At 44.6% G+C, this 27,823-nt stretch overlaps 1 protein-coding gene across 2 annotated transcripts in view; it reads left to right on the plus strand.

The window, feature by feature from the left end:
* Positions 1-23,937, plus strand: part of parvaa (parvin, alpha a) — a 102,179-nt gene extending 78,242 nt beyond the window's left edge. For both annotated transcript variants that reach the window (XM_078549372.1, XM_078549373.1), the window contains exons 7-13: positions 2,765-2,823; positions 10,326-10,345; positions 11,135-11,196; positions 12,747-12,815; positions 16,667-16,768; positions 17,675-17,747; positions 23,084-23,937. In XM_078549372.1, coding sequence (XP_078405498.1) covers positions 2,765-2,823; positions 10,326-10,345; positions 11,135-11,196; positions 12,747-12,815; positions 16,667-16,768; positions 17,675-17,747; positions 23,084-23,160 — 462 coding nt within the window. In that variant the 3' untranslated portion in view covers positions 23,161-23,937. The remainder of the gene's footprint in view (positions 1-2,764; positions 2,824-10,325; positions 10,346-11,134; positions 11,197-12,746; positions 12,816-16,666; positions 16,769-17,674; positions 17,748-23,083) is intronic.
* Positions 23,938-27,823: the final 3,886 nt, after the last annotated feature.

Genomic DNA, 27,823 nt, shown 5'->3' on the forward strand with positions numbered 1-27,823 from the left:
GACCATCTTCATTTCTTCATATTGCTGAATGGTTATGCATTCCTTTTGCATCTGATCTTGAAGGGCAAGCAACTGTTTCTTTCAATTGTTTATTTTCTTGTTGACATCTTCCCAACTCACTCTGGACTTCAATTCATCATCTTGTTGCTCCTGATAGTTCCAACGCAGCTTTTTCTGAAGTAATATTCAACATCCTTTTTAGCTCCTCATGTTTTCCCCTGGCTACATATTGATTCTTTGAGGAGTCTTTCAGTGATACAACTTCTTTGCCTGCCTGCTGTTTTGCCTGGCTGTACATCTGGTTGAGTTTTCCCAACTCCTGCTTTGATTTGTCAACAGTGGAATTGGTTATTTCCTCCTGCTACCTTTTGTGTCATCTCTGAAATTTGATTGTTCAGACCCCAAACAGCTTGGTTCTTTGAAGACTTCAGTTTACCGTGCGTTTTCAGAGGTATATACTCAGCTTGAATCTTGAGCTTCAAATCTTCCAGCTCAGCTCTGATGTGAATATTTTCCCGTAGAACAGCTTCATTTTCAAAAAACTTTATTTTAAGCCTTTTGGCTGCTTCTCAGCCATTTTTTTCTTCTGCACTAAACTCTTCGGCTCGTGCATTTTATTGCACTGACATGGTCGGCAACCATCTTGTGGTTTACTTGAATATTGTCCCCATTGCTCAGGGGTCTTCTGTCTCCCTCACCCTAGGGTCTTTTGTTGCCCTCTGCACTTTATTGGGAGTCGTCGTCTCTCTGGGGTTTCTTGTTGCCCTTGGCAGTTTATTGGGAGAGTGCTAGACCTTCCAGGGTCTGCGCGCTCGACAACTTGGAGCTTAAAATATCTATCAAAGCCTTTTAATATCTGAGCAAATGTTATTGATTATTGATCCATACGTTGACCATGGAGTACAAGCAGATGGACCAAACAGGAATAAAAACTTGTCCTTCTTCTGATTCCTTATTTAATCCTGTAAATTAAAAATTGTCTTCTCTAAGACTCTCACTCATTGGTCTGGTTTAGCCCTTCCCTTAACCAAAATATGTCTGGCTCTTTTAATTTTCTGTTCATAGCCTTAAAGGGGCCAAGAATTAAAATGGCCATCTGTGCAGTTTTTTTAAAAATTCAGGCTGTCTGCAGCTGTCAGTTTTCTTTGCGATTCCCGTGCTTTTTGAATTTTGCCCCCCCACCCCACCCCCCCCACCCCCACCCCCCCCCCCAGCAATAAGCTGCTTTGTCTTTTTAAAATAAATAAACTTTTTTTCTGTAGGTTTTGTTTTAACTTTTAAACTTTCAAGACTGCCAACTCTCAGTTTTTTTTCTTTAACAAGAAGCCTGGGGACCCAGCTGAAAGGGGATTCCTTTTCCAAACTCTGCAGGGTTTTTTTCCTTTTTTTAAAAAAAACTCTGCAGGAAATTTTAAAACAGCAGCAATTCCTTCCTCTACAAGAAACCAGAGACCAGACTGAAAAGAGTCCCCTTTCTCTTAAACTCTGCAGGCTTTTCCCTTTTCATTTTACTGTGCTCTGCAGGTTTCTCTTTCTCACTCTGCAGTTTTTTCTCTGCTGTCTGCCTTTTATTGCAGGTTTTTTTTTTAACTTGTAGCTGGCTTCCAGCTTCTGTAATCTGCTGAGGCCACCACCTACTCTACAATGTAAGTGCAGCTTTTTTGTAATTTTGCTCACCATCTTGTGCACTGACCAGGTTCTTTGACTCTGTGTCACTCAGGGTCCTGCAGGTTTTTTTTTTTGCAGATTTTCTCACTTGTCTTGTGATTGGACCAGGCTTTTTTCTTTTTTAACTCTGCGTCACTTCAGGTCTCGCAATGGACTTCCACTCACTCTGGTGGACTCCTCAACTTCTAAGTCTGTAGCGAAGCTTCTTCAATTGTTTCTTTAATTTTTCTTCTTCGGTGTACATCTCCCTAGTCTGGCGTCAGCTGCTTTTAGTTTTTCATATCTTGGGATTCTGTTCTGGGTTCATCATTTAAAATGCTGCCTTTCATATCACACCATATTGTGCTATGAGTTTGTTTGATGTCTCAGTGATGAGATCGTGAGGCTTGTATATTAAAATGTAAACCATTTATTGTTAATCTTTAACTATGTACAGATCCCAGTTAATGTCATGCTTGGTGCTGCTGTCATGCAGGTAGGCTGCTTCTAGAGTGTTCTCTTAGTCTATTACCATGTGACTCTTCATCATATCGTGGGTGGAGCTATTCTCCAGCCCACATTAACCCTTGCTCTGCTCAGCACTTTTACACTATTGTGACATGCACAACATCATACAACATTACCCAAGTCCAGATCATTTATACATGACAAGTAAACCAATCTCTGGGGGATGGGGGGGTGGTGGATGGAGGTGGGGGCATCACTGCATACTTGGGGGGATGTAGGGCTGAAGGGGGTTACAGAGATAGTGAAGGATTAACCACGGGCAGATTGGAAAATGAGGATGAGAGTTTTAAAATCGAAGTGTTGCCGGGTCAGAAACCAACGTAGGTCAATGTAGGTGATGGGTGAATGGAACTTGGTGTGAGTTATGGACAGCAGAGTTTTGGACGAGCTGAAGTTTAACTGGGTGAATGACGAGAGTGCATTGGAATGGTCTGGTGTTAAAGGCAGTGTAGATTAGGGTTAACTCCGTGCTTTACAGGATAACCAAGTTTCAATTTAATTTCCATAGCTATCTGTATGGAAACAAAGAAAAAAACAGCTGATTGCTTCAAGGACTCATTTTTTAAAATAAAGTATTTCTTTCCCACAGAAAAGAGAGGGAATTCTGCAGTCTCGACATATCCAAGAAGAAATCACTGGCAATACTGAGTATGTAAATGCAGTTGTTCTTCGGTCGTCCTATAATCGAACACAGATGTAGGAGTTTGAAATTTGATTGTTAATCTGTGTTTTGTTAACTGTGTGAGGAGCTCAGCAGTTTCTGCAATAGCCAAGGAAAATAGAGCTGCCAGTATTCAAAATCTCACAGTAAATCAAAACCCCCTCCGAAAGGAAAGCTGCTGAGAATGGATGTTTTGAAAGGTTTTCAGTAATTCCCAGAAAAGTTGTCCCAGGAGCACTGCAGCAGGGTATTTTTAGGCTGCCTTTCCGCTTGCTTCCTCCCCACCCCTGTCTCACCGTACAGTCACAAAAGGGGCTGCACGTTCTCCCCGCAAATTAGTTGCGTTGAATTAAGATGTGGAGCTTGCTCTTGATTTTTCTTTCACTGGCTTGAGCCAGCATAAACCCCAAGCCCGGGGAAAGAATTTGGTGGTGAGCTGCCAGCTTGAACCGCTGCAGCCTGCGTGGTGTAGGTACATCTGCAGTGCTGTTAGGGAGGGAGTTCCAGGATCATGACTCACAGATGAGGAAGGAATTGCGATATATCTCTAAGATGTGTGTTTAGTGCTGCTAGTTGACATTAGCCAGATACATCACCATTGTAACCTGTTCATTTAGACTTCGAGAAGCTGGGATTGTTCCACTTTAAAATACTATCAACATCATAATGGGGGTTACCATTGACCAGAAACTGAATTGGGCCCGGCCATATAAATACTGTGGCTACAAGAGCAGCAGGTCAGAAGCTGGGATTTCTGTGGCGAGTAACTCAACTCCTGACTCCACAAAGCCTGCCCACTGTCTACAAGGCACAAGTCAGGAGTGTGATGGAATACTCTCCACTTGCCTGGGTGAGCGCAGCCTGTTTGAAAGGCACCCCATCCACCACCTTTTAAAAATTCACTTCCTCCGCCTCCGATGCGGAGGGCTGGATTTTACGTGCCTGGCTGCATGTGTTTTCGGCGGGCACTTAAAATAGAACGAGTGTCCACCCCACCACCTTCCTACCAACTCCCAGAGCCCACCCCCATGACACGGTACGTGGGCGGGCACAAAAATCAGCATCCAGGGTAATTAGCGATGGGAAACAGATGCTGGCCTCCCCTAGCCGGTGGTGCCCATGCCCCATGCAAGAATGAGAAAAGAAGTCGAAAGGGAGATTTAATAGAGGTGTTCAAAATTAGGGAGGGTTTTGATGGAGTAAATAATGGGGAGAATTGGATAAAAACTTGCAAAAGGAAAATTTGCAGGGCGATGAAGCAAGAGCAGGGAAATGGAACTTTCAAATTGCTGGCACAGGCACGGTGAGCTGAATGGTTTCCTCCTGTGTTGTGTGGCCCTGTTCCAAGATTCATCCAGCTGTGATATCCTCGAAGGTAATTTAAAGCTGCCTCAGGCATGGCAGTTCAACGGCAGTTTACTTCAGTTGAAATACATGGTGGCTAATAACCATACCCCACCTCAAAATGGGCATGGCAAGCCTACTGATGGCACCTCAGATCCTCTCCCTCACTTGTAACAGACAGGTCACCTCCCTTTTTAATATTGGAGAGGATAGACATGTATGAGCGTAGTCCATATGTAGACTGTCTGTAGGTGTTGCACCCATTGTAGGGACAGGAGCGAAACATTTGAGCCACTTGAGCCTGTTCTGCTGTTCAATTAAATCATCAGCTGGTCTATAGGTGGAATTGTCCCAGATTTGCACTAAGTGTGGTAGCGGGCTTGATAAAAGACGTTACACCTGCCAACCGCAATGGCAGATTTTCGCGCCATACCGTCCCCTTCCTGGCTTGTCCCGCATCATTACTAATGCATTCACGGGGAACACACCAGATTGCTGGTGGGTGTGCTTGGATTTGCCTACCACGCCATGACCTCAGCGCTTCCTTGCTCCAGGTGCCATATTTAAAGCATACCAGAGCGCAGCCTAAAGTCTATAGACCAGGACTGCTCCAGGTGACCAACGGCCCCAAAAGGAAAGAAGACAGCAGCCCCCAAATTTAGTTATGCCGCTCTGGGACACCTGCTGGATGCAGTGGGGGCTGCCGCAATGTCCTCTACCCCCACTCTGGCTGCAGGAGGTCCACCAAAGTCACCAATCCAGACTAGGGGGCGGTGGCAGCGGCAGTCAGCGACATGGGAGAACAGAGGAGGTCAGCCTTCCAGTGCAGGAAAAGGACGAATGATCTCATCTGTTCTGCCAGGATAAGTCAACCACCTCCTCACTATAAACTCTCAGACTCACAAACCCATCACACATCCACAGGGATCTCAAACCTCAAGGGCAACACCACTAACTCTCTTACACACCCTCACATCTCCAACAGGCTCATATCCTCTGGAGCTCGAGTCCTCACCTGTCCATGTCTCCGCTCACCACACAAACGTGCCACGCAGTGCCATGTGCCCTGCTCACACTCTCTCCATCTGTTTTCATGCAGGAGAAGCTGACTCACAACAGCAGGGAGAGGTCCCAGACCGGGGGTGGATTGGCCCACATTAGGCCACTCGCTCTGAGGAGCGTGCCGTCATGCTGACTGGTGAGGATGTGGGCCATGCCTGTTGCAACGGAGAGGTTGGCAGTGAACACCCATGTGTGGATCCTGCCCCAGATCCTCCTCCTCCTCAACGCAACTGAGAGTGCTCTCTCTCCTGTTTTAGACTCTGCCGCCCTGCATTAATTATCTCTACTTTGGTTCACAGGGAGCTCTGCCAAGTGACTGACGCCCTCAGCCAGCCAGTCCCTCAGCTCCATCCAGGTTCTCACCTCCCACCAAGAGGACATCTTCTCCATTGAAGAGCTGGAAATAAGCAACCTGGAAGGGAAGACCCATCACAGTGCTTCCCCACACCCTCCACCAATGCAGAGACACACACCTCAGTGGGACCTAGATCTAGAGCAGTTTCAGGTTCGTAAACTGGTGGTCACTGCAAGGACACATGTCTGCAACAGGAGGAGGGAGTTTTGGTCGAGCTCCCCAGCAATCGGAGGGCTGCTGGGGAAGAGGAATCTGAGAGGTGCGAGTCAGATGGCGAGCCTCTGGGTTTGGCTTTCCAACTCATCGTGGAGAGTAAACAGAAGGCGGGGGAAAATCACACAGAGCTGTTGGAAGCCCTCAGCAGAGTGGCACGCAAGTCGGAGGAGTGGCTCCGCCTGCTCTCCAATGAAGTGGTGCCCATATGTGCGCACATGGAGTTCTCCATGGGAAGGATGGCAGGACACCATGGAGAACCTGGTCCAGCAGAACACAGAGATGTGAGCAGACCTGCACTCCATCGCGGGAGCCATGGATGAGTTCCTGCAATGGCAACGCGAGAAGGAAACCAGGCACCTCGCCGGCCCTCTACAGGCGCTGCTTCCCCTCAAGGAGTCAGGCTGGGGCCCTTGGGCACTCAAAACTGAGGAGGAGCGGCAGCTGGACACCTGGGTCATCTACTCAGGAATCTCAGGGCTGTCTGCTCTCTCCGAGTTCCCTTTCCCCATGACCCCCCCACTCAACCTCGTCGTCTGTCACCTTAGAGGGATCAGCTGGCCCACAGGAGGACGTCCAAAGCAAACTGGGGCCCTCAAGGCCTCGGCTCTCCCAGACGACGCACGCCGAAGTCATCAGAGGCAACAGGACCAACCGTTGCACAGGCTGTCACCACACCTGCTGCGGATGTCAGGGCAGCACCAGGAAGAAGTGGTAGGCTGAGAAAAGTTAGAAATTCTGATCACGAGTGGTTGCACGGGTGAATACATTTGGTCACTTTATAATCTGAAAATAAATTTGCTTTCACTGAACAATGTGTAATATTATCTTCTTCATTTACAGGCTTAGCGAGCCCTCCCCCTACATCACCACGCCCACCCCACCCCCAACACCCACTCGCAGTTCAGCTGCACGCAGCCAGACCACAGGTGATCCTGGAGGGAGAAATGTGTGTGTGTGTGTGGCAGAGCCTTGTGCAAACATTCTCCCTCACCGGAGGAGCATTCATCAATCACACTCCTCTCACTATCCCGAGCATTTTCAGTGTTGCCTGCTGGGGTTCTCTTTAACTTGTCCACCTGAGCTGACCTCCATCTCTGTCCACCCACTGATCGTACTCCCATGCAGCACCTGTGCCCACCCAACACGAGGCTTCGCTCACTTTCGATTTGAGAAACATGGTAGTTGTCAAGTTTCTGATCAGCTCCCCTGTCCTTTCCCCACCCCCAGTTACTCCCGTCCTTTTCCCCCGTCACATTCCCCCTGGCATCACCTCCAACCTCCCCAACGTTATCCTAAAGCTCAAGCCCTTGTCATTCTAGGATGTCCAGGTGAATGTGCTTATTCCCTACCTTCCTGAAAATCCCACCCCCATCCATGTTGATGTCCCCGACCACCACCTCCTCCTCCATCCCACCCCCAGGGTCCATGTTTAGCTCCGTGTCCCCACAAACCACCCTTGCGGCCGGCCCCTTCTACTGGTATTGACGCACCCTCACCCTCCCACCGGCTCCCGCTGTCCCCTCTCACACTCACCATTCCCTCCTATGCCCACCCTGAGTTCACGCCCCAGAAGGCATTAATTGACTCCACTGACCCCTCTCTTTGCTCCTTCCAACACCTTCCTTCCACTGGACACATTCCCCCCCCCACCCCCACCATGAACTCCCTCCCTTTAAACTTACCTCCCCCCAACACCAACCTCCACCCCTACACACCCCCCTCCGGACACCCTCCTTCTCTCCCCCCCACCCCCCCCTGCCCTTTTCAACCTCACCTCCCCGACACCTTCATTCCCGACGCCTTTGTCCCCAACCTCACCACCCCCCCGCCCCGGTACACCATCCCTTCCCACTCACAACTAGACCTTTCTCTCTTTCCCCCCACCCACCGATCATCCATACCAGCCAATGGCGAAGCCTGTGGTTTCCCAAACATGAATGGAGACCATTGAAGATGGTGCGAGTCCATAGTGAAGTCTGTGAAGATCTGAAGCCTCAGCAAAGCTGCTGCGTGGAGACCCCCACCAGGCAAGAGCTGCTTTGCAGCGGAGCCATGTGCATGAGGATGCCTGTTTCTCTCCAGGGTCCAGTAGCTCTAGGGCCCCAGCATCATCATCTTGGATATCCACGATCTGAGCAAGGCCCTACATGTCATGCTTGTCCAGACGTGTTCTGGGCCAGTGTGTTTTCCTGCCAGCATAACGGTAAATTTGTTGTGGGAGATGATTCCTGTTGGGCCTTACTTTGCATCCCATCAGCAGGATGCAAATCGGGTTCACGTTGGCCTCCAGAGGGATCCGCAGTCCTCCATGGCTGGCACCATAGGATGATCCCACTGTAATTTCACTCTGGCGTGAAACCAATTTTTGACAGCTTGCCTTATTGCCTGCCATGATCCCACCTCCAATGGGAAAGGTTGATTCTGACCTATATCTTGACTCTCTTCACTTGCATTGGTTCCATAGGAAATAAACACGAATTTATAGAGCACCTTTCACAATTTCAGCATATCCCAATGTACTTTACAGCCTATGAAATATTTTTTGAAGTCATGTCACTGTTGTCAGAAATGTGGCAGTGAATTTTCACACAAGTTGCCACGGGATCTTTTACATCAACCTAAGAAAGCAGACGGTCCTCAATTTAACGTTTCATCTGAAAGATGACACCTCCGATGGTGCAGCACTCCCTCAGTACTGCGCTGAGTGTGTCAGACTGAAATTTGAGCTCAAATCTCTGAAATGGGTTTGAATCACAACCTTCTGAACCTGAAGCAGGACTCCTACCCACATTAACATAAAACCCTTACCCAACAGAAGCCTATTGATCTCAGTTTTGAAATTTTCAGGCCAAGCCAAGCCACAGCACTTGGATTCATATGGAGTAAGGAGCTGATTGCATTCCATCTCTTCTCAACCATTCACTGAATATTTTACAAAAATAAGTAATTTTGCTGGTGCATCCAATGCTTTAACTTGTTTCATCTTAATCAGCCTTTAAAAATGTTTTTGTTCCATTGGTTGCATTTCAGCCCTTTTATACTCAATGGAAGGCATAGTCTAGATTTTGAATGGGTATAGTTTTAGTCTAGTTTCCATTCACCACTGGTCCCAGTTACCTCTTTGCGCTTTTATTTTCTCTTCCACTTTTCCCCAGACTTTCATCTCTTGAGCTGTGGGTCCAGTGCAATATTGAGGGTGTGCTTGCTACAAATGTGAACTTTGTATGATTGTTATATTTTAGGACTGTCTCTTCAATTTACGATAAAATGGCAGAATGAATGAAGTCATGTGACCTGTTCTAAATTCTGCCTGACAACAAGCTTGTGTGACTTGGTGGTTAAAGGGGCCCAGGTTGCCTTATTGGGAAGAAGGTACAAGATATTCCTTCAACAATGACCAGAACAGCTGTGCAGACGGTGGATAAACTTTTAGTCTCCAAGTCTCAAAGGGAGGTGTTAGGAATGTCGGTCTTTATAAATGATAATGTTTAATTTATCTATTTAATTCCAAGATAGAATGGAGTTGGGGGTTTAGAAGATAGTTAATCAGCAATTCTACCTGGATACAAGACCCATGTGATTCACATTGCCATGGAGATGGGCTTTGACAGAGCATGAGTTCATAACAAGCCATTCTAGTATCACCTTAGAGTTTTCTCAGATATCACTGAACCTGACAAAAACGGGTCAGTATATAAGAATTTGAGAGAGCGTGAGCAGAGCAATAGAGTCTCTCTTGTGCATTGTGCAGAATGTGGGTCGGCGTTCTTGCTCAGATTGAAGAGAGAAAATTCGTGAGGATTTAAACGAGGCTGGAAGATTCACCTAGCTTTGGCTAGAGGGAAGAATCGCCAGGTTAATCCTCGCCATGAAAGTCATTACTGGGATTAGAAATTATCTGGAAAAAGTAAAAGAAGGCAAACTATTGTTAGCTAAGAATAGCTTTGGATTGCTTCCTGGAGAATGATGTGTCCACTTAAGGAGCAATATAAAGTATAACCATGGAGGGGAATTTTTGGTCATTTTAAAAGTTAAATGGGGGATCTTTTCTTCAGTTTAGGGTATAAGTTGCCGACTTAATGATTAGATAATTTTGCTTTTAGTTAGTAAAAGTCTTAAAACTTTAAATCCTGTCGTGTGATCCTTCCAGTCAGCCACTGGAAATTCAAATATCTTTGTAAAAGTTATCGATCTCTATGGGGATCGTAACACACTGCATTGTTGGAGATGCTGTCCTTCAAGTGTTAACCCTGTATCCTTGCCTCAATGACATGACCGATCTCATCTGGTTGCCCTCATGAGAACGGGGTGGTGCACCGTCGCAGCCCATGTTGTGTAGGTACATTCACGGTCCTGTTGGGGAGTTCTAGGATTTTGACCGAACAATGATGAAGGCCTGGTGATATAGATCCAAGTTAGGCTTGTGTGTGTTTTGGAACTTCCACTTTATGAAGTCTGCAGAATAATTATTCTGTGCCTAATTTCTAATATATGGTTTGTGTTTAATCACAGGGCTTTGTCAGGGAGACATGGTAAGTGTTCCATGAATTTCTGAATGGTGTTTGGGCTTTGCATGCTGGTTAATTGTGTATAATTGTTTCCTACTCTTTATCATGTTTGTCACTTTTTGAGTTGCTTTGCCACAATGCTGGGGATGTGGCAAGAGTACAATCCCCACCCATTCCCTGCCTCATATGGAAGAAAAAATCGGAGGTCAGGAAATCCTGCCTCTCAGCTTCACTTCAAAGACGATGCTATTTGTGACCAATGCCTGGGGTGGTGTGCTAGTCCTGTTCATACACTTGGAGGAAGTCCTATATCAGATTTTAGAAGGTTGAAGGGTGATCTAATTGAGGTGCTTAAAATGGTAAAAGGCTGTTCAGGGTGATGTGAAGAAGCACTTCAAAGCTCTGGAATTTCCTCCCTAAACCCCTCTGCCTCTCGACCTCTCCTGCCATCTATAAGATACACCTAAAACCTACCTCTTTACCAAGTTTTTTTCAATTCTTTAATAGCATGTGGGTGTCACTGGCTAGGCCAGTATTTATTGCCCATCCGTAATTCCCCTTGAGAAGGTGGTGGTGGTGAGTCGCCTTCTCGAGCCGCTGCAGTCCATGTGGTGTAGGTACACCCAAGTGTTTGGTCACCTGCCCTAATGTCTCCTTTTCCATTTCGGTGCCAGATTCTGTCTAATTTATGCTTCTGTGAAGTGCCTTGAGTCGTTGTCGAATGTTTCAGTTACAAAAGGGAGTTTTCTTTGTTCCATGATTTTATAATCCTGCCTGCACTCCCCATGTGTAACTCTATTCAATTTCTTTCAGAACGGGATGCCTTTGACACTCTATTTGATCATGCGCCAGACAAACTCAATGTCGTCAAAAAGGTTTGATATCATTTTGCCTGTTTGTTCTGTGAACCATTGTGACTTTAGAATCTGATTTATAAACACACGAAGGGCTGGTGCAGATTACTCGCTGAACAAAATGTACTATTAAATAATTTGGTGAATGTACGCAATGGATGCAGGTCTTTTATTTTCATGCCAGTGCTCAGACTCCCATAGGCAATCGAAGGGTGGGATGCAGGTGCAAATGTGGAAATCAGGCTCTTGAATCCCAGAGAATTCAGTCCTATTTATCTGTGTACTTCTCACTTGCTGATTTGGCCCATTTGAATTTTGATGCAAGCGGAGTTCAACAGACAGTTTTGACAGGCAATTGTATCAAAGCCACTGAGCTTGATCCTACTCCCATCTGATGTAGACAAGCACACACATGCTCATGCACGCACACATGCAAGCAGATGCCTGTGCGAATGCTCAATCATTCTCTATACATGCGCGTGCACACACATGCACTCATGCAGACACTAGTGCGCAAGTGCTCATGCACACGTGGATAAATGCACATGCTCATGCGTACATCCATATGCAGACACGCCCCATCTTTTGAGCTGAGCTTGTTAATGAGTGGATCTTCCTTCTCCCTAACCAGATAACAGTGCCCTCAGTGCTATAGCACTAAAATTAAGGATTTGAGTGAGTCTTTCATCCCCAATACAGGTTTTAATAAGACTTCTGGCAGCATAGCGGATTAGGTTAGGAGACTAATAATCCAAGAAAATGTGAGTTCAAATCCCACCTTTGCAGTTTGAAAATTTAAATTCAGTTTTTGTTTTAAATCTGGAAATAAAAAGCAGGGATCGGTAGAAATGAATACGAAGCTGTCAGCTCATTATAAAAACTAGCTGATTCGTGAATGTCCTAACCTGAAATCCTGGCCTGATCTGGCTCTACATGTGATTCAGGACCCACAGCAATGTGGTTGACTCTTCACAGAAGTGACCCAGTAAGCCTTTCAGCTGCAGTAAACCTGCCATTAGGGGTTCAAGAAGATGGCTCACCACAACCACCTAAGGGCAACAGGGCAATAAATGCCACCCTTGCCAGCGGTGCCACATTCCGAAAATGAATTTTTTATAAGTTCCTGAACTGGGCTGTTATTTTTTTTTTTAAAAACTTGTGTTGATAGTGCACCTTTTGACCTCGGGATGTCCCAAAGTGATTTTACAGTCAACTAAATACTTTTGAAGCATAGTCGCAATTGTAGTGTAGGCAAACATAATGAAAATTTTGTGCACAGCAAGATCCCATGAACAGCAATATGATATTGACCAGGTCATTGGTTTTTAAGTATCAGATGGGGGATAGATATTGATACGGCCACAGATATGCTGCCTGGGAAACACTGGGTTCCTATGTCTTTGCCAGTCCTGTTCATCTCCTGTATGGAACAGCATTAGAGGCTGGGGTCATGTTGTGCATCAGTACTCAGTAAATCGCATCATACTGACAGATGCCTCCAGTGTGCTGATGGGGTTAAAACAGAGTGAATGGAACTACCTGTTTTGAAACTCTTTGTTTTCTATCTGCAGACCCTGATCACATTTGTAAATAAACACCTGAACAAATTAAACCTGGAAGTTACAGAACTAGAGACACAGGTAAGTGGAATTTTGAACTCATAGGACAGATCGCGGTAGAGCAGGAGGTTACACAGAAGAGATATTGGATGCTGGCATGGGCTCAAGGGGCCAAATGGCCTCCTCTAGTTCCTTTATTGACAGAAGCAATGCCTTCTGGCAAAATCCATCACCTCTGATGGGACATAGAACATGGTTACCATGGGATCCAGAGGCAGGGAGAAAAATCATTGGCCCTGGAGCTTCCCCTGTTTCTGGGCCCCTTATTCTCCTTTCCCCACTTCAACCCTCCCCCTCGATCATGCATGATATGTTTACCCCTTTCAAAATTCACCAATCAATCACAGAAAGGTCCTAGTAAAATGATAACGCATCTGATTACTAATATTTGATATATATGCAGCATGGGTCATTAATATTAACAGCAACAACGATATAATGCGGTGTTAGTTTGTGTGCGCCCTATAGGTGATCCCAGCACAACTATTAAACAAACAGAGTATAAATTTTACTTTAACAGCATTGTGCAATATTGTTAATTATATCCCATGTTTTATCTCACTGCACAGACGATAACACTGATTTCAGTGACTGCCTCAGCCCTCACCGACATGATCTGCACATTGCACCACATGGACACGGTGACAGTAAATTCATATTTGGGGAAAGATTCAATATTTACAATCCAGATAAACTGCACAAGATCTTTTCCATTCTATAGAAGTAGAAGATGACTTTCTTCTGCCTGGGTGCATGATATCATTCAATGTAATTATTTCATACAAGGGGTGTAATCGGATTCTGTTTTTATCAGTAATCACACAGGATAGAAAGATCAAATGACTCTGGAGCAACAATGTGGAAAGATTGAACAACATAGGTCTTCACTGTCAGTGGGAAGTGCTGGAGCCCTCAGGTGTCTCTGTGTGACAAACTTTTAAGAGGCCAGAGGGCAGAGACTGGTTCACAATTGTATCTGTATTTTCTTCATCAGCAAGTCTGAAGATTTTGCTGATTTCTGCTTCTTGCTACAATATATTTTCAGTATCTACTATGCAGTACAATTTTATATTTCAATACCTCAAAAAAACTTCAAAAAGCACTAAGATAGAGTAGGATAATAGGTATGTAGATAAAAGGACAAGATTGAAGTCAATGGAAAGGATTCTTGAGAATCGTGTGCAGTGTAAAACAGGTTACTGATTCAGTATGAGCCCACTATGCACCCCTGTCCTGACAGTTTCACCCCACAAAGCCTACTCCCAGTAAACTTTCATTAGCAACCAAAATAAACCAAACTCCAGCCATGATTCCACCCTATGTTTTTAAGATAATTGTGGATGACAAAGGCCATCTAGCCCAGCGTATCTCATCCATCCAGAATGACATATGAACATACGTAATAGGAACAAGAGTAGGACCTTCGGCCCCGCAAGCCTGCCCTTCCATTTGATAACATTGCCTGCATTATGCCAGTGACTACAACGCAAAAATACTTAATTGGCTGTAAAGAGATTGGGACATCATGAAAGGTGCTGTATAAATGTAGCTTTTGTCTTTCTTTCATAACACCTGCATGCAGTAGGCAGCATGACTGTAGCAATGGTGAAATTTGAGGTTCAGTGCTGATTCTCTCAGGATAACTAATCAACGAACAATCAACTGATGTTAAAAAAGTGGCTACAAAGAAATCACCACATTTACAAAACAATTCAACTCTGTAGCTAATAGAACCTTACCATTCTGACTTCTCTGGCTCCAATCCACAATTGGGTTACACACTGAATTTACAGCCTATCTACAGGTTCCATATGATATTTGTTATCATTTGTACTAAATGTGCAAATAGTATTTTTTTTAAATTCTAATTGTTGCTTGAGGTGAGAGAGAAATGGGCAAATTAAGTGGAAAAATGTAATTAATAAATAAGAAACTCCAACAATGACCCACCCTCAATTCTTCCCTCCAACCTCCCACTCAATCCTTTTCCAACCTTCCCCCTCCTCCCCCCCACCGCCCCCACCAAACTACCCCGTAACCCCCCTAGCCTCTGGCGTTTGGCACTGTCTGCAGCCCCCTCTCCAGCGCCCTGGTGGGATCTGCCTGTACGTGGCGCTGCTGATGTGGAGGTTACATCTACGGTTGCTTGGAGCTGCATCACGAATCCCTCTGTTTGCAAAGTCTGTCCTCCGTGTCCCCCCCAGAACTCGCATCGCTATTAGCCAGGAACCCCATTTCAGTTCCAGTCTGTGAGCTATGGGACAAAGCCAAGCAGTGAAGGCCTGAGTGGTTTCACTCCCAGCCCCGAGACAGAAGGTTGTGGGTCATTGCAGAGACTTGATCACATAATCCCAGCCAACACTGTACTGGTGAACACTGACGTTGATGTCGTCTTGTGGATGAGATGTTAAACTGAGGTCCAGTCTGCCCTCTCAGGTGAATGTAAAAGATCACATGGCCACTGTTTTGAAGAGCAGGGGAGTTCTACCTGGTGCCCTAGCCAATGTTTATCTCATATATTTCATTGTTTGTGGGAGCTTACTGCTTGTCAATTGGCTACTATTTCCCAATGTTACCACAGTCACTCCTCTTCAAGACACACTTAATTGGGATGACCTGAGATTGAGGAAGACACTACATCAATGCAAGTTCGTTCTTTTCATTTTAAGTCATTCCATTCGCTGGAGTTGGTGTCAATGGATGTTTCTCATTCATTTCCACTGTGTCATTGGTTATTCTGGTGAATCTTTGACTTTTTTTTTTCTGTTTTTTGTCCTCTGTAGCTATTGCCCATCCCATTGTTAAGTGACAACCAGAGTGTCGACTTCAGTCATGTGTTGGCCAGACTGGGCAGGGGTGATAGGTTAATTTGCTGAGGAAGATGAGGGAATTGGTTTGGTTTTTATGACTAACATTGTTTTTTTTTCCTCTGGTGCCAGCCCAAAAATCAGCAAATTTAATATTAAAAAAAAGGAAACTTGCTAATATGGCATTTGAACTCATCAGAACCAATACATTTATCACATTGACAGCTATAGCATTGATTCTGTTTCCATGCAGCCATCCTCTTCTCATCTAATTGGGCCATTGCATCATAACATTTTCAGTCACCCCACTTTACATAGAAGTTAGAGTACAGAAACAGGCCATTCAGACCAAAGTGCCCATGCCGATGTTTATGCTGCACACAACCCTCTTCCCACCCTACTTCATCTCACTTTGTCCTTCTATTCCTGTCTCCCATTCTCACCACTCTCTGGGTAAAGAAGTTTCTCCTGAATTCTCTATTGGATTTATATTTCCCCGGTTTTGGTCTCCCCCACAAGTGGAAACACCATCTCTACCTTGCCCTATCCAACCCTTTATTAAAGACCTCTATCAGGTCATGCCCAGTCTTCACTTCTCTGGAGAAAAGAGCCTCAGTCTCTCCATTCTTTCCTGTTAGTTTTAGTCTCCCAATTTTTTTTTTCCCCTTCTCCAGTACCTCTATTTTTTTTATAATGGAGACCAGGCATGTACTATGTACATAGTACCTCAAGTGTGCTGTAACCAAGGCTGTTTATAAGATTTGGAATTCTTCCTGAGTCAAATGACTCAAGGTGAGGTAGTGGGATACAGTGTTTATCGTCCAGTAATTCCCAGATTTTGAAACAGTCAATTAACAGAATAACATTCTCAAGATGTGGGCATAAGTCTGGCATTTATTGCCCATCCCTAGAATCCCCTTGAGAAAGTGATGGTAGGTGATGTATCTCCTTGAAGCGTTATGGTCTGTGTGCCGATGGTGGTCCTATGTTGGGATGTGTGTTCATCGTTCAGTGTCTCCCTGACCCATGTGCATGTTAATGTCTTGACTAAACTCTCTTTTACAGTTTGCTGACGGTGTCTATCTGGTGCTGCTTATGGGGCTCGTTGGGAACTATTTTATACCTTTGCACAACTTCTTTCTCACCCCAGACAGCTTTGAACACAAGGTAAATATTTGATTAATTGCACATGCGTTTCACCATCAAAAATAGCAAAGAAGCTGACCAACGCTTGAAGAGTTGCAGCTTTTTTGTGCTTTTTGTGATGTGCTAAATGCAAGAAGATGTGGAGCAGAATTAAGGCCTTGAGCCACTCCCTGTTTGTTCTCTGGCTCTGAAACCGCACCCCCCTCCCCCCCCACAAGTCCAACCAAAACACAAATGCTTGTTGCCTTGTTCCCCCATACAGGCAATGGGAATAGGTTTTAAGAACATCAGAAATAGGAACAGGAATAGGCCATTCAGCCTCTCAAGCCTGCCCCGCCATTTCATAAGATCACCGCTGATCTTCCCTCAACTCTAGTTCCGTGCTCCATCCCTTGATTCCCTTAATGCCCAAACGTCGATTAACCTGAGCCTTGAAGGGGCATGCTGGTCCATGCTGATTAACCTTCTCACAAATTTCCAACATTGTATCCACCTAGGATGACTCCATTGGAGAAGAGCATAAAGTATATACTCTATCGCATTCTCCATCAGGCTCTGCAGTGTCACAGATGCAGAATCAATCAATGAGCAAAAGAGCCAGTCATGATGGGTTCTTTGGACCTGGAACCTGAAATTTACCCAAGCTAAACACCAGTGATCAGCATCAATGCTGGAGAGAGCTAACGCTTCCTAAATACATGCCTGTTGTATGATTCAGCATCATTTGGGGCACAGGTAACACACACTGAAAAGTGAAATTCTTTCACTTTTAATATCTATTTAAACACACAGCATCCCTCATTCGCTTTAAACGCGACCTAAAATAGATTGAACAGCCGAGATTAGTTGCATTGATGGGATTGAAACTAAAACCTACTGTGTACCAAAGCTTGCCTATTTCTTTGTTTTCCTAACTCTCTTCAACAGGTCCATAATGTGTCCTTTGCATTTGAACTGATGCAGGATGGCGGTTTAGAAAAACCAAAGCCTCGATCAGAAGGTACGTAGTACATCATTTATGACGTGTTCAAGACTTATAATCTACATGCATCGTATTAGCAATGTAGACCTGATCCACCCTCCACTGAACCTGGTTATAATTATAATGCTCAAACAGTTCACAAATTTAAAGAATTGATGAGAACCAGCGAAGACGTGAGAAAAACAATTTACACTGAGTTAAAAGCAAAATACTGCGGATACTGGAAATCTAGAACAAAAACAAAAATACCTGGAAAAACTCAGCAGGTCTGACAGCATCTGTGGAGAGGGACACAGTTGACGTCTCGAGTCTGGATAACCCTTCATCAGAACTAAGACATATAGAAATGAGATGAAATATAAGTTGGAAGAAGGAGGTGGGACAGGAGAGCTCGATAGGGGGCCAGTGATAGGTGGAGGCCAAGAAGAGACTGCCAAAGATGTCATAGACAAAAGGACAAAGGAGTGTTGACGGTGGTGATATTATCTCAAGGATGTGCTAATGGGGACATTGAGAGTAGCAAACAGGACAAGCTAGTGGCAGATGGCCCTAGTGCGGGTGGGGTGGGGGGGGAAGGGATCGAAATGGGATAAAAGGTGGAGATGAAACAATAGATCGAAATAAATTTAAAACTAATGGGTTCCTTCGCCTCCGTCGCATCTGTTCTGATGATGCCGCTTTCCAAAACAGTTCCTCTGACATTTCTTCTTCCTTCCTTAACCGAGGTTTTCCACCCACGGTGGTTGACAGGGCCCTCAAACTGTGTCCAGCCCATCTCCTGCGCATCCGCCCTCACACCTTCCTCTCCCTCCCAGAACCATGATAGGGTCCCCCTTGACCTCACTTATCACCCCGCCAGCCTCCGCGTTCAAAGGATCATCCTCCGCCATTTCCGCCAACTCCAGCATGATGCCACTACCAAACACATCTTCCCTTCACCCCCCCGGCGGCATTCCGCAGGGATCGTTCCCTCCGGGACACCCTGGTCCACTCCACCATCGCCCCCTACACCTCAACCCCCTCCCACGGCACCTTCCCATGCAACCGCAGAAGTTGCAACACCTGCCCCTTTACTTTCCCCCTCCTCACCGTCCAAGGGCCCAAACACTCCTTTCAAGTGAAGCAGCACTTCACTTGCATTTCCCTCAGTTTAGTCTACTGCATTCGCTGCTCTCAATGCGGTTTCCTCTACATTGGAGAGACCAAACACAGACTGGGTGACTGCTTTGCGGAACACCTTCGGTCTGTCCACAAGCATGACCCAGGCCTCCCTGTCGCTTGCCATTTCAACACACCACCCCTCTCTCATTCCCACATGTCCATCCTTGGCCTGTTGCAATGTTCCAGTGAAGCTCAACGCAAACTGGAGGAACAGCACCTCATCTTCCGATTAGGCACGTTACAATCTTCCGGACTTAATATTGAGTTCAACAATTTCAGATAATGAACTCTCTCCTCCATCCCCACCCCCTTTCTGATCTCCCCTTTTCCAATAATTTATAGTTTTTTTTTATTGTAATTTTTTTTTCACACTATTTTTTCTTTTCCTTCCTAGTTTTAAATTTATTTCGATCTATTGTTTCATCTCCACCTTTTAGCCCATTTCAATCCCATCCCTCCACCCCACCCACACTAGGGCCATCTGCCACTAGCTTGTCCTGTTTGCTAGTCTCAATGTCCCCATTAGCATATCTTTTAGATAATATCACCATCGTCAACACTCCTTTGTCCTTTTGTCTATGACGTGTTTGGCAGTCTCTTCTTGGCCTCCACCTATCACTGGCCCCCTATCACGCTCTCCTGTCCCACCCCCTTCTTCCAACCTATATTTCATCTCATTTCTATATGTCTTAGTTTTGATGAAGGGTCATCCAGACTCGAAACGTCAACTGTGTCCCTCTCCGCAGATGCTGTCAGACCTGCTGAGTTTTTCCAGGTATTTTTGTATTTGTTTTACACAGTGAGTTGTTGTGATCTGGAATGCTCTGCCTAAAAGTGGTGGAAGCAGTTTCAATATTAAAAGGGAATTGGATAGATACTTGAAGGGAGAAATTTTTCAGGGCATTGGGGAAAGAACAGGGAATGGGACTAATTGGATAGCTCTTTCAAAGAACCAGCATGTACAATGAACTGAATGGCCATCTTGTCCTGTGCCGTATCGTTCCATGATTCTACTTAACTGTTAAAGCAGCTCAATTGTCTAATTAGTCTTCTCATTATGTATCTCTGAGACTTTGCTTGGGCACAGAATAAAAGGTGGTTAAACTGAGAGGGCAGGTTGCATAAACTGCCAGGTGGATATGGTGCCCTATTGTATTCAGAACCAGGATGGAGCTTAGGAAGCATTTTAGGAAGCATATACCCTAATTAATAACCGTCACTCCACTTCTAAAGGTGATGAGCTCTTTGGCATTTATCGAGACCACGGAGAAATTTGACAAAACTTTCCTCTTGCCCCAGTCCTATTTCTTTCCTTGCTTTCTTTTTCTCTGCCCTGTTCAGTGACGCTGTATACAACATCACAATAGGTACCACCCCCACACATGAAAGGAGGAACACCAGCTTCTTCGACACTCCTGCCAACATAGCTCTGCACCCAACCACTGAATGGCCTGTGCCAGTTACAGGGTTGGAATCTCAGAATGATGCAGCTCAGAAGGAGGCCATTCAGCCCATCATATCTGTGCCAGCCTCCATTGAACCTCTTTCTCTGTCTGATGGCCCTTATTTGTTCCCCAGAAGTCGCTTTGCTATTTTTATACCCCATTGGAAGTTTTAATGGTACAGTAGTGTAGCGAGTTATATCACTAGACTAATAACCTGAGTTCATGATCCCACCATGAGAACTCGAATTCAGTCTTTTAAAAGAAGTTTCAAATCTGGAATTGAAAGGCTGGTGTCAGTAAAATGACTGCAAACATGTCGAATTGTCGTTAAAAAACCCAACTAGTTCATTAACATCCTTTAGGGAAGGAAACCTGCCTTCCTTACCTGGCCTGGTCTATATGTGACTCCAGTCCTGCACCGACATGGTTTGAGCCGTAACTGCCCTTGGAAATGTCTCAGCAAGACGTTCTGCTGTAACAAAACAGCTACCGGTGATTCAAGAAGAATATCCACCTACTCAAGGCATTTGGGGGATGGGTAATAAATGTCTTGGCCGCATCCTGAAAGTAATTTTAAAACAAGTGCAGAGGTCAGAGTTTAGTGAATGCATCCTTAAGCTCAGTGGCTATCAGTCCAGGCTGAAGTGTGTTAGAGAAATTTTCTGAATTTTTCTTAGAATAATATTGAAAGGGCAAGTAAGAAATCAGCACATGATTTTCAGCTTAAATCCGACATTAAAAGAGCATTGTTAAATCAGGATGAAGTGCTGTTTTGTGGATGTCTCTTGATCACATGTACAATAAAAGCTGTCCTTGACCATACCTGAGTTACAAAGTGAAAACAGGAAATGATGGAAATATTCAGCAGGCCTGGTAGTATCTGTGCAGAATGAAACAAGAGTTACTGGGCAGAATTTTCTCCCCGTTCGGGTGGCGGGGGAGGGGGGTGTTCAGGAGCGGGCGTGCGGGAAGTTCAGGAGCGGGCGTGTGCAGGCGCATCTCCGATCGGCGCCCCCAATTGGGGGTGCGCCGCCATTTTACGTGGGCGGGCCAATTAAGGCCCGCCCAGCGTGACATCCACCAGGAAGCGCTATGCGCTCCCTATGCGAGCGGGTGGGGGGGGGGGAGGAATACCTCAGCCGAGAGTGTGCTCTTTTGCACATGTGCGCGAAAGAGCATTCATCTCCCTGAGGCTAAGTGCTGCCTCAGGGAGATGGGCTCCAAATTTTAAAAAAAAGTTAAAAATAGAAAAATAAAATTTTCCTGACATGTCCCCTCATGTGACACTGTCACGTGAGTTGGGACATGTCCATCACTTTCAGTTAAACTTTTATTAAATTTTTAAAAACATACATGAAACCTCATCCCGCCCGTGGATGAGGTTTCATCCTTTCTCTGAAGCCCGCCAGGGCTCCCGGCCTGCCCACCAACCTTAAGGTTGGGCGGGCAGGACCTTTAAGTACTGCAATTAGTTTTCAAATGGTCTCAGTTGGCCATTGACAGGTCGGCGGGCACACAGCTGATTTGGCTGCGCCCCCGCCTACCTGAAAATTGAAATGACGTAGGGTGACATTGAGAGTTCTGCCTGACGTCACCCCGTGTTGGCGTGCGGGTCCCATTCCCCCCCCTGCACGCCAACCGGGAAATTCTGCCCCATGCCTCGGGTTAATGACTGTTTATCAGAAACTGGCCTTCCCTCTCCTGGTCAGTCTCCAGGTGTATCCTGGCAGCCTTCCTGTAGTCTTGGGGTCATCCTGTAGATGGGGCACCCAGTGCCCCTAATGGGGGCTGTGCCAGTGGCAAGGGCCACTCACATGGGAATAATACCCCCTGCCCTCCAAACCAACACCACCTCTTCCCCACATCCCAAGGCCACCACCCCCCCCCACCCCCAAACAACCACTGGCCTCAATTGCACCACCCTGCCTATCCTCCAGTGCTAGTCCTGGGCCTCCTGCAGACCCACTACTCCGATGGCACTGCTGGAGCTGAAGAGCTGCCAGCCTTCTGATTGGACAGCAGCTCTTGAAGGTTGGGACTTCATCTCCAAAGGCCAGGGAGCCCCGACAGCCTGATTTGCAGTTAATCCCACTGTGGCTGTGATAGCATAGCCACAGGCTCTCTGGCCGGTAGACAGGGCCTTTGCCGCAGCCGTTAAATTCAATCCAAAGTTTCCGTCCTTGATGCACTGGGCTATGGATCAGGAGGCCCTAGTCCAAGAGCAGTGACATGAGTTGTAGCCTTTCTTTTGCACAATGGCCAAGATGAGCAAATTGAAGACAGAGCAAATATAATCCTTGTTCCACAGGGGAAGCCCCTTGATACTGACCAAATTTAACAATTGTTTTGGTGCAAAAAATATTAATGAAATGCTTAAGGGGAGATTTAATATAGGTGTTCAGAATTATGAGTAGCAGCTAAGAATGAACTGTTTCCAGTTTAAGATAATTGGCAAAAGAAAGAGGTAAGATGAGGTGAGATTTACAAAGTGAATTGCTATGATCGGGAATGCACTGCCTGAAATGGTGGTGGAAATCTTCAAAAGGCTCTAGGGTAAATGCTTGAAGGGGAAAAATTTGCAAGGCTATGGGGGAAAAGAGCAGGGGTGAGTGGGACTAATCGGATAGCTCTTTCAAAAGGGCCCACACAGCCACACTGGGCTGAATGGCCTTCTCCGAACCGTGTGGCACAGAAGATTCTAACTGCAATCATAAACTCTTATCAAAAGCAATGCATTGCCTCTTGCAGATATCGTGAACTGTGACCTGAAGTCTACCCTACGCGTGCTCTACAATCTGTTTACCAAATACAGGAACGTAGAGTAACCTGAAGGCAGATGGCTCTCTCCAAGAACCTGACTAAAATCCAGCCAGAGCAACACCAATTACATTTACAGGAGCCCTGGCCAGGCGATGGTCTGAACTGCCAATCACTGTCATGTTGTAACATTCATGCAGCGATATTTCAAGATTTTTGTTGGTTACAAGATTATTGTTAGCCTTTATATATTAAAAAAATATAAAAAGCACTTGAATTACAAAGTCCAGAATCAAATTGGACTTGGTGAACGCCAGTACTTCGAAGGTTAAGCAGTTGCATTCTGATAAGTGGAATTCGATTAATGTGGAACCCAGCATTGGAGATTTCCAAAGGTGCCTGTGTCACAAATACCAAAGAGCTGTTCCAGAATTGAAGAGTTTCCCAGATACAGTTTCATAGCCAAGATTCCAAAATTGCAATTATTCAGTGAAACTAATGTTGTATTTTATGTTTAAAATAAATATTGAGCCCTAATGTATAAACAAGCTGGGGCAGAATTCTGGGATACGTGGGGGAAAATGTACCCAGACCAGAAGAGCTTACTCTCTTAATCTTCATCAAGAACTAATCAGATTGTTTCCCTGTGTGATGTTACTAAAGCTTTCAATATGTGAGAATTTATAATGAACACAGGGATAGTTTGAACATTCATTGATATTTAAGCTTTATTTAATCTGTAATCATGTTGCATACAGGGTTATGACAGTGTAGCCTTTATGGAACTGGGTCTTGTCATGAATTCAAATCCCACTGATATAAATTGAAAAACTGAATTTGATAAACCTGGTGATTTGGTGTCTGGTTACCTGAAAGAAAAGTGACCATAAAATCTGTCAGATTTATACAAAATAGAACTGGTTCATGAATGTCCCTCAGGAAAGGAAAGCTGCCGTCCTCACCTAGTGTGGCTTACACATGACTCCCAGTTCCACATTCCAGTTTACCCTCTTGAAGTGGCCTAGCAACCCAATTCATTTGAGAAACTAGAGATGGATAACAAATGCCCAAGTCATCATCCCTTGGGGACTCCTGTCAAAATATTGACATATCACAGAAACTACTTCAAATATTGACATACACTCTTGGGGACCCCTCCAAATATTGACAGACACTCTCAGGGTGCCTTCAAATATTGATGCACTCGGGGTGACCCTGTCAACTATTGGCACAGTCCTAGAAATCTTGGGGATATGAGCTACATTTAAGATACTGTAGAAAAAACATTGTTTTCATTCATGTAAAACTGCAAGCAAGCACTAAATGCCAAAATATGACCAGATAAATAAAGATATGATGACTGCAACAACCTCCTCCCAAGTCCTGCTTCTGTGCAGTGCAATATTTCGAAAAGTAACACAGGTTGGATTATAATAGTAAGGAAGTCATACTGCAGTTATGTAGGTCCTTGGTGAAACCACACCTGGAGTACTGTGTACAATTTTGGTTTCCTTACCTAAGGAAGCATGTATTTGCTCTATAGGGAGTGCAACAAAAATTCACAAGACTGATTCCTGGGATGACGGGTTTTTCCAATGAAGAGAGATTGATTTGAGTAGTCTTCCCTAGAATTTAGAAGAACGTGAGGCAGTCTCATTGGAACATTAAAAATTCTCAGGGACTTGATAGGGGTAGATGTTGCGAGGCTGTATTCCGTGCCTGGAGAATCTAGAACATGGGGTCACAAGCTCAGAATAAGGAGTTGCCCACTCAGGACTGAGAAAATAAATCTCTTCAGTCAAAGGATTTGAATCTTTGTAATTCTCTACCCTAGAGAACTGTGGATGCTCAATTGAGTATATCCAAGATAGAGATTTTTGGATAACAAAGGGAGTTAAGGGGTATGGGGCTAGTGTTGAGGTATAAGAACAGCCCTGATCTTAATGATGGTGGAGCAGCCTTGAAGAGCCCAATGACCTAAGCTTGCTCCTATTTCCTATCTTCTAAAATACTGATGAGGTAAAACATCTGCTTTGATTAAAATTTAGGAACTTTGAATTATTTTTGTAATTAGCAGGCATGGAATAATCTGAATGTCATGTGATTCACAACATTTGTCCAACTCCATATAGTATATAGATTTAACGTAATTTACAAAGGAGCCAGAGGGGGGGATGAGGCAAAAAATTTTACAAAGGGAGTTGTTGTGATCTGAAATGTATCGTTTGAATGGCGGTGGAAGCAGATTCAGTAGCAACTTTACAAAGGGAATTGCATTTATACTTGGGTAGAATTACATAGCATTTACAACAGAGAAATGGACCATTCAGTCCAGCTGGTCTACGCTGGTGGTAATGTTCCATACAAGCCTCCTCCCATCCCTACTTCATCTAATCCTATCAGCATATCCTTCTGTTCCTCTAGCGTTTACCTTGTTTATCCCTAAATGCATCTATGCTATTCGCCTCAGTCTTGTAGTATGGTATTGAGTTTCACATTCCTTGCAAAGTAAAAACTTGCAGAGCCATGGGAAAAGAGCAGGTGGTGTGGGATTAATTGAATAGCTCTTTCAAAGAGCTGGCACAGGCATGATAGGCCAAATGGACTCTTTCTGTGATTTAAAAGTCAATCGCTCTAGATGAGAATAGTTTCTATTTAGATTTTTCCAAGATTGTCTCTTCCTTTGCCCAAAAGAAAACCAAGCACAGCCCAGCTAAAATTGTAGAAGTCTGAACCTAGCAAGTTGCTTAATACATGCACCTTTCCTTCACTGATTTTTCTGATGGTCCCAAGGCAGTCGGGCCCCACCACCATCATCAAGCCAGGTTACAAGCTCTCCAAGTATCCCAATGTTTGACATTTAGTAGAAAACCTGGGCTTTACAAGATGTGAAATTGAAATTGCCATGTAATTGCCCATAAAAGTTAGAGAAAATGCAATCTGTAAAGTAATGTGTGTGGGCCAGCTGGGCAATCGCACAGCTTGGTGCCACGGTCAGACAGGACAGGGTTAATGGGGTTAGAAGGTGGGGGGAGTGGTGGTGAAATGGGACTGAAGGCCATTACTTCTGTTGAAAAATGATGGGTATTTTAAGAGGGCTCAATCTGTTTTTTATTTGCAGGACAACTTGCTGCTCCTTTTTGTTGTAGATTTATGAGGAAGAGAGATCCAGGGCACAAGTGGCTGATTTTAATCCTGCCCCAGATATTACAACCACACAATATAATAAATGACAGCTGCTCCATGCTGTTCAGGAAACCCCATTAAGACATCACCTTAACATTTCCAGCAAGTCAATTGTACATGTTCGGAAAGACAAGATAGAGTTGGGAATCTTCCGAGGCTCCTCCGTCCCATACTATTCCTTCTCATTGAAGCTTGACATGCACACCGTACCTCTGTTAGATTCAGCTACGTATATTTCAAAGACATTTTTCAAACCCATTTTAATAACATGCACAGCCTTATATGATAATTATGGTGTATCAGGGCTTAATACAAGACATTATTCAGCACTTATGAGAAAACAGGGCCATTGACAATAATGTAGAATAATGAATGGCTTGGAGGGAGTTGTAACATAATTGAGAGTTTGAGATGACATTGTAAAGCATGAGAGTGAAACATGGGAAGTTTATATGAGGAATCTGATCTGGAGATTATGTTAGTGCTGTGGGCACCTGCATTAAAAAGGGAAGGGGAGGGGAGGTGGAATGGAAGTAGAGGAGATGTAAGATTGTCGCTCTTTGTCTCTGTCTGTCTTTACCTCCCTGTCTCTTTCTCTGACTCTGTCAATTTCTTTGGCTCTCTCTCTGTTTCACTCATTCTCTCTATCTGTGTCTCTCTCTCTCTCTCACTCTCAGTACTGAGATCTACATTGCCCTTGATTTGATGCCAACCTCCTGTATGTTTTTTAATGTAAATATTGCACATTGGCCATGTTAAGCCAGTGTTCTGTTCTGTATTGTATTAAAACAAAATAACTCAGATGGGGCAGAAGGGAAAATGTGATCCTCTGAAGCTGTCCCCACTCATTGCCACTCCAGTCTGTATCTGCACTTGTGAGGACAGGGGATTAAAGTTGTTGCCTTCAAATACGAGCTCAGGATTACAGCCTCAAATCCCCCTTCGGTCAATGTTCAATAATATTGTAAAATTTATATCTCTGCAAATAGCCAGACGGTATTTAGTTTCCTGCACAGTGCAAAAACTCCCCACAGTACATCAGTGAGCCCATGTTAAAAGCTGCGATATGTAAGCAGGTGCATTATAATACATCACCTGAGCAGCAGTATGCTGGGTTGCTAGGCTATTTCTTGCAGTTAGATATCAACCTCGGATTTTTAATATATTATTCTAATAATCTTGTTTTAACATAACTTCTTTTTACAATGGACACAAACTGAATTAAATTAAATTTAGATCAAAGGAGTTTTTATGCATTAAATCTTATTCCAAATGTGCTGTTGCTTTATAGTCAGTTTTAACTGTGCGTGCGCGTGTATCACTGCTTCTTTCATCAGAGAATTGAATAGGAGCAGCAGATTAAGCAGTCTTTCATGTTGCAATATTAATATTTGAAGCACTTACTGTATATTCCTAGACAGGCAGAAGAACTTTGTTTTAGTGTTTGTGACAATGCAAAAACAAGAAGTAATTCTTCATAGAATAAAAATTGTACATTTATTGCCTCGAATCTTCAGGATCCTCAAATGAGAGCTGATTTAAAAC

The sequence above is a fragment of the Cetorhinus maximus genome, chromosome 9 (genome assembly GCF_964194155.1).
Source record: "Cetorhinus maximus chromosome 9, sCetMax3.hap1.1, whole genome shotgun sequence".
NCBI classification, from domain to species: domain Eukaryota; kingdom Metazoa; phylum Chordata; class Chondrichthyes; order Lamniformes; family Cetorhinidae; genus Cetorhinus; species Cetorhinus maximus.